The 10,156-nt window shown below is 38.3% G+C and overlaps 3 protein-coding genes across 5 annotated transcripts; 1 reads left to right on the top strand and 2 right to left on the bottom strand.

Annotated features, from left to right (window-relative positions):
• Positions 1-3,214: 3,214 nt before the first annotated feature.
• On the top strand, positions 3,215-6,281 carry LOC111450435 (subtilisin-like protease SBT5.3). Its single transcript, XM_023090557.1, has 7 exons — positions 3,215-3,263; positions 3,351-3,515; positions 4,124-4,850; positions 4,914-5,159; positions 5,240-5,354; positions 5,432-5,645; positions 5,740-6,281. The coding sequence occupies exons 1-7, from the start codon at positions 3,230-3,232 to the stop codon at positions 6,279-6,281; spliced, it is 2,043 nt and encodes a 680-aa protein (XP_022946325.1). The 5' UTR covers positions 3,215-3,229.
• A 221-nt stretch (positions 6,282-6,502) lies between these two features.
• Positions 6,503-8,245, bottom strand: LOC111454213 (RNA-binding protein pno1-like). 3 transcript variants are annotated; one of them, XM_023095602.1, is made up of 2 exons: positions 8,055-8,245; positions 6,503-7,603 (listed from the first exon to the last, which is right to left on the bottom strand). In XM_023095602.1, the coding sequence occupies exon 2, from the start codon at positions 7,576-7,578 to the stop codon at positions 6,904-6,906; it is 675 nt and encodes a 224-aa protein (XP_022951370.1). In that variant the 5' UTR covers positions 7,579-7,603; positions 8,055-8,245; the 3' UTR covers positions 6,503-6,903. The 3 variants fall into 3 exon arrangements, with proteins under 3 accessions (XP_022951370.1, XP_022951376.1, XP_022951385.1); XM_023095608.1 differs by having other exon boundaries at positions 6,503-7,590; XM_023095617.1 differs by having other exon boundaries at positions 6,503-7,572; positions 8,055-8,239.
• An 897-nt stretch (positions 8,246-9,142) lies between these two features.
• LOC111459467 lies at positions 9,143-9,967 on the bottom strand. The gene has a single exon (XM_023102428.1). The coding sequence runs from the start codon at positions 9,853-9,855 to the stop codon at positions 9,277-9,279; it is 579 nt and encodes a 192-aa protein (XP_022958196.1). The 5' UTR covers positions 9,856-9,967; the 3' UTR covers positions 9,143-9,276.
• Between the last annotated feature and the right edge of the window lie 189 nt (positions 9,968-10,156).

Raw genomic sequence — 10,156 nt, 5'->3', positions numbered from 1 at the left:
TAAATAATATAAAAAAAAAAAAAAAAAAAAAAAAAAAAAAAAGAATTTGATTAGAAGAGTTTTATTTTAGAGAGCAATGGGGGGAGTTGAATCTGATGGTACGCTCCCACCAAACAGCTCCACCTAATCCAACTGCCACGTCTTCCTCACCCATCCTCCCCTCCTCCTCCTCCTCCTCCAAAAGCACAACTCCTTTTCCCCTTTTTCTTCCCCAACCAAAACCAAATCCCTAACGCTTTCCGGAAACTGTTGCCTTCATTTCAAGCCTCTCCACAGCCGCCATCGCCTTCAAAAGCACCTCCATCTTCCTTCCTCCCTTCCTCCTCTTTCTCTGCCTCGCCATTTCCTGCCACAAATTCACACCAACGAGCAAGATCCGGCCTCTGCGACCATGTGCTGCTTTGGAAAGGTGTGCATGTTCTGCTCTTGCCTAGTTCTGGTGGCCGTCGCCATCGGATTGCTCTTCGGTTTCGGAATTTTCAAAGACGGATTCCATAAGATTAAGGATAAGGTCGATTTCTGCGATGGAGATCTCTGCGGCCGTGGAAGACCTTTCTTCGCTGCGCCTCCTCGTCGCTTCTAGGTTTTTGCTTCTTCTGTGGATCTTCGCTTCCTTTTCTTTTTTTTTTTCTCTCTCCTTAATGCTTTGGTATTGCTTCATTATGCATATAGTTTCTCGTAATTTTTTTTTGCTTTTTTCTTCTAATTAGAACAGGCATTTTGATTGTTCTTTTGATTGTTCTTTCTCCCCCGTTCATATGATACATTTTCTCTGCTTTTGACGATAATATATATGAATTCGGTTGAAATACATCTTGATCAAATTGTTTAGTTTGTAATTTGCATAAACGCATAGGCTAATTTGATAAGAGATTAGGATAGATTCAATAAACTTTCGGTTCTTTTAGTTCGATCATTGTAAGAGAGATTTGAGTTTGATTAAACTGTTTCTAGGTTCAATTACTCTGATTAATGATCTTTTTTGTATAAGCCATTGACAGAAATTCAATTAATGCATAATGCAAGATAGATAAATGTTAGGTTAAATTAGTTCTTTCAAGCTCAATGAGAAAAAATTACGGAAGATAATATCTTAATACTTCCATTTTTTAAAATTGCATTTATTTTTTTCTTCCCTATTTCATTTTAAATATTTAAATTTTTAGTCAAATTCTAAAAATAATGATAAATTATTTTAAAATTATTTTTAAAATTTTTAAAACTTAGCTTTAAGTTGATTTTTGAAAACGTATCCAAGAAGTAGACATCCACTCAGTCATGAATGGAAGTATTTTTCAAAAAAAAAAAAAAAAAAAAAAGGTCAGAAATTAAATATGCATAAACTTTTTAAGTTATATTAATTTTCATCTTTAACCTTAAATTTCATTAAATAAGACTCTAAATTTAGATAAATATTGTAATTTTTATCTAATATTTAGTTCCAGCTAATTTATCCACCAATCTTAAAAATGAAAAAAAAAACAATATAAAAAGATATATAGATCGAGTAATTTCAACAAAATTAAATTTTACACAAAATGTCCAAATTTACCATTGAATAATCTTGTCAAAATTAAAAAACTTCAATTAAATTAAGCTTTAATATGATTTAAAAGATTCTTAAAGTCGAGGATATTTTTTAAAAACTTAATATTACCACAATTTTCTAATTTCTAGAACAAAAGTTGATATAATATAATAAATAAGAGGTAAAAACTGGTTTTTTTTATGTAAAAAATTAATATTATTTAAAATAAAAAATGAAAAATTAAGATAATTATTATCATCAAACTTGTTTAGGCGTGGGGGAGTTGCTGCACATCGCTTTCCGTACCTATTTGACTCTTTAGTTTTTATAAGCAAGCGTGTAAATTTCAAAGCTCAGCAAATTTGTAGGAGTCTTCCAACTTTGCATATTCAAATCATGATAATGTAAGCCAACTACGTGCTTTAAAATAGATCGTTGAAATGTTGAACGGAAAAATACCTTTTTAGTAATGGTGGTCTTAGTAGCGTGCTTTAAAATAGATCGTTGAAATGTTGAACGGAAAAATACCTTTTTAGTAATGGTGGTCTTAGTAGCTCAACAAAGATACTATTTTTTCCTACATTCAATGCCATAAAACTGGACACGAGTCAATCGAATAATAGTTCAACCCCTCTAGTTGGACCCGAATAGCAGTTCAACCCGACCATGCCCAACATGATGCAAAGCCCACTTTAAAACAGGAGAACATGAATCAAACATGTTTGGTTAATCCTCGGACATCTCAAACGAAAAAACTGGATCGACGTGACTCACCTAAACCCAGGACCATCCTGGGTGGGATCGTACTAAAATCGAACCAAACTTCATGAGCCAAGGTTGATTTTCATAAAGAATAAGATGGGTTGGATCAAATGAACCCAAGCTCGAGAGCCATCTAGGATGGGGTCAAGCCTAAATTGAACTAGATTTTGTGCGTCGAGTCTACGCATCGGTAAGACTCGGGTTTTATGTTTTTAGGTATGATTTTTGTTTTTGAGAATTTCTTTAATAGAAAATAGAAAAGATTATTAAATAAGCCTAAAAATACCGTCCTTTATTTTCAAAGCTTTTTTTAAACTGTTTTTTTTACCATAAATTTTGGCTGGATGACACTCTTAATTATTTACTTTTATTACCCAATTTGTAAAAAAGGAAATTACTTTTTTTAACAAAGCAAAAGAAAATTATTGTGATTAGCTTAACCACTGGTATAATTAGGGATTACAATGCTATATTATGGAAGGAAGAATGTTGAAATGAATCGAACCAAACAAGAGCCATGAATGCCTTCCATCCTTCTCCATTGCTTTTCATACTCTTTCTTCTCATGCTCTTCCAATCATGCATCATTGCCACAAAAAAGGTAAACAAGCTCTTTTCGTTCTATCATTATCGTTCGATTCTCGTTTGGAATACTCACTTTTTGATTCATCGGGTTTTCTTTTTTACTCGTCTAGCCTTACATTGTGTACCTGGGATCACTTTCTCATGGTTCGAATACCTCTTCGTTGCATCATCAACGTGTAACAGAGTCTCATTATAATTTATTGGAATCAGTGTCGGGAAGGTAATCATCTCTAATATTCTAAAGATAATTTAACGTTGTTTTAGCTAATTATTTGTCATTGTTCATGTAGCAAGAACATAGCCGAAGAAGCAATTTCCCACTCGTACAATAGACACATCAATGGCTTTGCAGCCATGCTTGATGAAAACCAAGCATCGGAACTTGCAAGTAAATTGTTCATACATTTATAAACAAGTCAATATGTTTTTCTTGTTGAAAGAAACTCAAAGCTGATGTTTTTAAAAAACGTGGCAGAATTTCCAAATGTAGTTTCAGTTTTTGAATGTCAAGCAAGAACATTGCACACGACAAGATCATGGAACTTTCTCGGAATGGAAAAACATGAAGGAATTCCTTTGAACTCCATTTGGAACGCCGCGCGATTTGGTGATGATACAATCATAGCTAACTTTGACTCAGGTTTCTTCTATTCTTCCCCTTCAAATCACTCTTTTTCTTCTATTCTTCCCCTTCAAATCACTCTTTTTGTTATGTTACTGTATCGGTCCAAATTCACTACTAGAAGATATTGTGTTATTTGGACTTTTCCTTTCGGGCTTCCTTTTTAAGTTTTTAAAACGCGGTTGTTAGGGAGAGATTTCCACACCCTTGTAATTTTCCTCCCTAACCAAGGTGGGATCTCACAATCCACCTCTTTGGGGCCAGGGTCCTCGCTGGCACTCGTTCCCTTCTCCAATCAATGTGAGACTCCCCAATCCATCCTCCTTTGGGGCCTAATGTCCTTGCTGGCATACCGCCTCGTCTCCCCCCCTCGGGGCTCAGCTTCCTTTCTGACACATCGTCTGGTGTCTGGCTGTGATACCATTTGTAATGACCCAAACCACGGCTAACAGTTAATGTCCTATTTGGGTTTTCCCTTTCGGGCTTCCCCTCAAGGTTTTTAAAACGCATATGCTAAGAAGAAGTTTTCACACCCTTGTAAAAAATGTTTCGTTCTCCTCCTCAACCGATATGGGATCTCACAATTATGTTCTTCTTTCTTACTTTTCAATGTAATTGGGATACAGGCGTTTGGCCAGAAGCGAAGAGCTTTAGTGACGAAGGGTATGGTCCTATCCCCTCGAGGTGGAAGGGAACTTGTCAAAGTGATTTAGACCCCAACTTCCATTGCAACAAGAAGTTGATTGGAGCAAGATTCTTCAACAAAGGCTATGGTATCCTCAATGCTACCTTCAATTCTCCCAGAGACCAAGAAGGCCATGGAACACACACTTTATCCATAGCTGGAGGCAATTTTGTATCTGGAGCTAATGTCTTTGCCATGGCCAATGGCACTGCCAAAGGCGGTTCACCTCGAGCCCGCATCGCTTCCTACAAGGTATGTTGGCCAGTAGAAGGTCGTCAGTGTTTGGATCCAAATGCCTTAGCTGCCTATGACGCTGCAATCAGTGATGGTGTCGACGTTATCTCGGTTTCCATCGGTGGAGAACCAAAAGAGTTTCTTAGAGATGCACTCTCTGTAGGAGCCTTCCATGCAGTTCAACATGGCATTGTTGTTGTTTGCTCCGCTGGGAACTTCGGACCGACTCCGGCGACCGTATCAAATGTATCGCCATGGGTTCTAACCGTTGGAGCTAGTACGATCGATCGTGATTTCACAAACTTCGTCGTCCTCGGAAACAAGAAGAAACTCAAGGGAACAAGCTTTTCTTCTAAAGCATTGGCATTCAACAAGTTCTATCCTTTAATCAATGCTGTGGATGCCAAAGCCAACAATGCCTCTAGCAGTGATGCGTGAGTATATCTAATGCATACCCATTTCTAATGAACACTTAAACAATGCATGAGTTATTGCAGGGAGGTTTGTAATGAGAGATCGCTTGATCCCACAAAGCTGGCAGGGAAAATTGTGGTTTGCCTTCGAGGGGTCATTTCAAGAGTGTCAAAGGGCTATGTAGTGGCCCAAGCAGGGGCTGCTGGCATGATTTTGGTTAACGATAAGGACAATGGGGATGCCATTGCCACTGATCTGCACCTCCTCCCAGCTTCCCATGTAACCTTCAACGACGGCATATCCATCTTCCAATACATCAAATCTACGAAGTATTGTTGCTCAATATTGTTCATTAAATGTATTGTTTTTACTACAAGTTTTGAAGCATATTGACATGAACTTTGATCAGGACACCAATGGCTTGCATCAGTTCTGTGAAGACAGAATTAGATGTCAATCCATCGCCAGTAATGGCAGATTTCTCATCAAGAGGCCCCAGTACAATCGAGGGATCAATCCTTAAGGTTGGTTTTTTTGTTTTTTTCTAGGAGTTTTTTAGTTTAAATTCATGCAAACTTAGCGTTTTTTTTTTTTTTTTCAGCCTGATATAACAGCACCAGGTGTGAATATAATAGCGGCTTACCCTGATGAAATACCACTGATAGAGTTACAGGTTGATGATCGTCGAGCTCCTTTTAAGGTAGATTCTGGCACATCCATGGCTTGCCCCCATGTTGCTGGCATTGTAGGGCTTCTCAAATCTCGATATCCTAAATGGAGTCCAGCCGCCATTAAATCTGCAATCATGACCACAGGTTTTATCGCATAATCAAATAGAAAAACATGTCTGTGTTTCTATATGGTTGTTTTTTTTATTTAAATAACTTTCCATAAACTTCATCTGTGCAGCCAAAACAAACGCCAACAACTTCAATCCAATCTTAGACTTTACCGGACTCGAAGCGACTCCGTTGGCATACGGCAACGGACATGTTGACCCAAACAGTGTGATGGATCCTGGCCTCGTTTACGACATTTCAATAGATGATTACCTCAATTTCTTGTGTGCTCGAGGCGAGAATGCAACACAAATCAACAAATTATCCCACAAGTTATTTGTTTGCGATCCATCATTCAAAGTGACGGATTTGAATTACCCTTCGATCTCAGTCACAAATCTGAAAACGGGCCCTGTGACGATCAATCGAAAGTTGAAGAACGTAGGAAGTCCAGGGACGTATATTGCTCAAGTGAAGGCGCCTTTGGAAGTCTCTATCGCGGTTGAGCCAAGTACATTGCAATTTACAGCCATGGATGAAGAGAAGAGCTTCAAGATGGTGTTGCAGAGAAGTGGAAAGGGAAGTCAAGAGGGCTATGCGTTTGGGGAATTAGCATGGTCTGATGGCAAACACAATGTTAGGAGCTCCATAGCTGTTAATTTAGGGAAATAGTTCTAATTTTCAAATAGTTGTTCAAGCAATGCAATGTAAATAGTGTATCATTTTAATTTGTTGGATAAATGCAAATTATGTAGTGTTTGTCCACAAATAGCTATTTACTGCATCCACCTTAATTGCGACATAGACCCAAAGGGATATCAATATCATTTCAATCAATCAGCATAGCTATTAAATATGAACCTCTCGACAAGCAAAATGTTGTCAAATGTCGATCACTTGATACCCGTTTTAAGATTGATTCATAATCGGATCACAATCAATCGACATAGCTATTACATACGAACCTCGATCAACAAGATAAATGTCAAACACCTGATACCCATTTTCAGATGGATTCATAATCAGATCACAATCAATAAGCTTAGCTATTACATATGAACCTCAATCGTAATTCACCTGATACCATTTTTAGATTGATTCATAATCGGATCACAATCAATCAGCATAGCTATTAACGTCAATCACCTGATACCCATTTTCAGATTGATTCATAATCGGATCACGAACATAACTTCAATGCACAAGCTTTTCAATAATCAATAAACTCTTCCCAGTGAGCAAAAATGAGTATTCGATAGAAACTTCTCATGAAAACTACAATAATCATGAAAGATCAAAACCTTTCAGCCAATCTGGCTGTGACTGCTCTCAGTTTTGAATAAACTTTTCCAGCAGGGGACCCTAAAATGAGGCTGCAAAGAGAATCCCTTGCAATCTTGATATTTGCGAAGGATCCTAATATGTGAATCTTGGTGTCTGCAATAACTATCCTCGTCTTTGTGGCGTTTTCGATGGCAAACTTTGTCTTACCAGCTTTACCAGACAATCTGCCTATGGCACGAGACAGGTGCTCGCCTCGAAGCGTCTTAACATCTTTAATCTCAAAAGACTCCACATAGAGTTCATCCACCCGTAGGAGTGCAACGGCATCGATCACATCAAAACCGAGCATGAAAGCATGGACAAAATCTGCACATTTCTGTAAGTTACTGATATCAGGCGTGTCTGCTCTGGTTTTAAGTTCGACTTTTCGTGCCTTGAGATTCATTCGGATGTCAATTTTCATCTGCTCATAAATTGGGGTGTAAATTTCCATCCATGCTTTCTTGAGCGGAGAATATCGATGCGGAGGAACAGAGACCTTTCGGAACTGAACTCGACCATCATTCATCTCATGAGGCTTTAGAGGATCAAAGTGAGGTTTTGGGGGTAATGTGCTAACTACTGGCTTCGGTTGAGATGAAACTGCTTCTACTTCCATGGAAGTGGAGGCTTCGGTTGACTGCATTATAGAATTGTTCTGAGTTTCCACACTGTAAACAACCAATGAACTAGTGTTAAACGACGAAAGTAATAGATCAAATATAAACAAAACCCCATCAACATGATAAGCAACAAAAATTGAAAATAAATCAGATAAACTTCATTCTTATCCTCCCAAGAAGAATTTCAGAAACAAAAATTCCTTTTCTCATGTAAAAGATGCATTGATTCTAAGATACTATAACCCAATATAACTATTAACTAATAACAAACAAGTAGGATTGAACTAAAAACAGTGCCGGGTTCTAAAATATACAATCCAATTTCAATTTTAGGTAACACAAGAATAGAATGCGTCGGCCTCGGATCATACGAATGAGCAACCAAACTAATGAAACTTCGGCAAAACAAAATTTAAAATCAGTTCCCATTGGGATGTCATCCACTGCAACGGAATGAAACTTGAAAGGTAGAAAAATATGGGGTAAATAGGGAGAATACCTGAGACCAAGAAAGGTAGACAAATATGTGAAGAAGGGGTACGGCGTCGACGGTGGCACAGAGAACGACGGAGGAGACGGCGGGAAGGTGCTAAGTTAACTGCTAAGAGGAAGAGGAGAAAGTGCGAAGAAATGAGGCGGCTCTCTTAGGGTTTAACGATCCTTTCTTCGCTCTGTTTTGTTTTCATCTTTGTTTCTTAAAATAAAATCAAATGGGATTGGGCCAATGGGGCTTTGGGCCATTGGGCCGTTAGGCCCATTATTTTATTTTATTTTTGTCTATTTTTTCACTAAAAAAAAATATTTTTTTAATAGACTTTAAGATTTGTTGTTTAAATAAGCTTCTCTCTTACCCGAAGGGAATAAAAAAATAATAAATAAACAAATTTAAAAAAATAAATAAATAAATAAACAAATTTAAAAAAAAAATAACAATGTAGAAGAAGAGTGGAGAAGATTAGAAAAAGAATCAAATATTTGGATTCACTTCTGTCCAAATTTGGACTGACGTGAGGTTCTCTAATTAAATTAATAAAAAAATCCATATTCCAAATGAATGAAAATATGACTGAATTGGTCCGGATCACTCTTTGAGACAGAGTGGAAGAGGAGAGTTTTCGGACAAGGAAAGACTTCAAAAGAATTGAATGTATTAGGTGAAAATCTCATGTACACTTCTGTCGAGTGACAAATTGCTAAGGATTATTAGTAGAAGATCATCGGTTCATAAATGTGAGGAATACTAAATCTTTATTGGGATGAGACCTTTTGGGAAAGCTCAAAGCAAAGACTATGAGAGCTCATGCTCAAAGTGGACTCGTACCATTGTGAAGAGTCGCGATTCCTAACCCCACCCAATATGGGTGACTTATCTATCAAAATTTCCACTACCACCACAAAAAAAAACTAAACTCTGCAGAAAATTGCTAAAATCTTACCTCGTTTGAAAAAAAGGAGATCGTGTATTGCATTGAGATACCAAAAACCTCACCAAATCGGGGTTTCAGGCTCGTGTTTCAACCCAATAAGATTATCTCGACTTTCACCTGGTCCCCTTTAAATTATGTTTTTTTGTTTAAGACAGGATTGACATAAGAAAGAATGGCATTAAACAATAAATTGAAGATTACAGATCTAATTTTAAGAAACAAGTTGAACATATTTCACAAAAAATTAATGAAATCCAAACAAAGTGGAATCAGAAATGAATCCATTCCATCACATCAAACTTGAAACGGCCAAGGCCAGTCCTTCAAATCCTCGTCCTGTTCAACCTTAGCGCTCCTCATCGCCGCCGCCCCATTCCCACTCCCACCACCGCCTTCAACAAACGCATAATACTTCAAGAAAAACGCCAATGTAAGAACAACCCACTCCAAAACAAACATGGTTACACTCAACCCTCCGGCCAATTTCAAGATCACGGCTCCATCCTCCTCCCTCACGTACGATTTCAACTCCCCCAGAAAGTCCCCTGTTCTGGTGTACACCAGGACAGCAACAGAGCCTTGGAAGATGGCGGTGAGGACGGTGAACACCATGTGGATGCCGAACCAACGGCCTGAGGCGGTGGAGGCCATGGCGCAGCCGGAGACGGCGGCGGCGATGGTGAGGATGTGGAGGAAGATGAGGGAGAGGCCGCAGAGAGAGGGGAGGAGGCGGAGGGAAAGAGTGAGGAAAATGCAGCTGGAGGCGGCGCCGAGGAGGATGTAATTGGTGTAGAGGAAGAGCTTGTGGGTGTGGTAATGGGAACGGCTCATTGAGGTTGATGATTGTGGGTGGCCGCTTATGGAGAAACCCATTTTTTCTCGGAGATGGAGAATTAATTTGATGAATTTGAGAAAGAATTGATGAATTTCTTTGAGCTTTTGTTGGAAGAAGGTTTGGTAATGGCGGATGTTGGGAGAGGGTGTGGAATGAAGAGGAAGATATAGGCGGTGGGATCTTGCCCAACGGCTACATTTCTAGCCGTTGGAGACAATCTGAAAAACTCCAACGTTACTCTGCTGTGTGTAATTCACAATCTAACGGCTACTTTTCTTTTTCCCGTTATATAATATATATTTAGGGAAATAGAGATTTTTACAAAAAAAAAAAAAAAAA

This window comes from Cucurbita moschata, unplaced genomic scaffold, assembly GCF_002738365.1.
Source record: "Cucurbita moschata cultivar Rifu unplaced genomic scaffold, Cmos_1.0 Cmo_Scf00001, whole genome shotgun sequence".
Lineage (NCBI taxonomy): Eukaryota > Viridiplantae > Streptophyta > Magnoliopsida > Cucurbitales > Cucurbitaceae > Cucurbita > Cucurbita moschata.
Note: the sequence above shows the minus strand (reverse complement) of the source record. Positions and strands in the feature narration are given on the sequence as shown.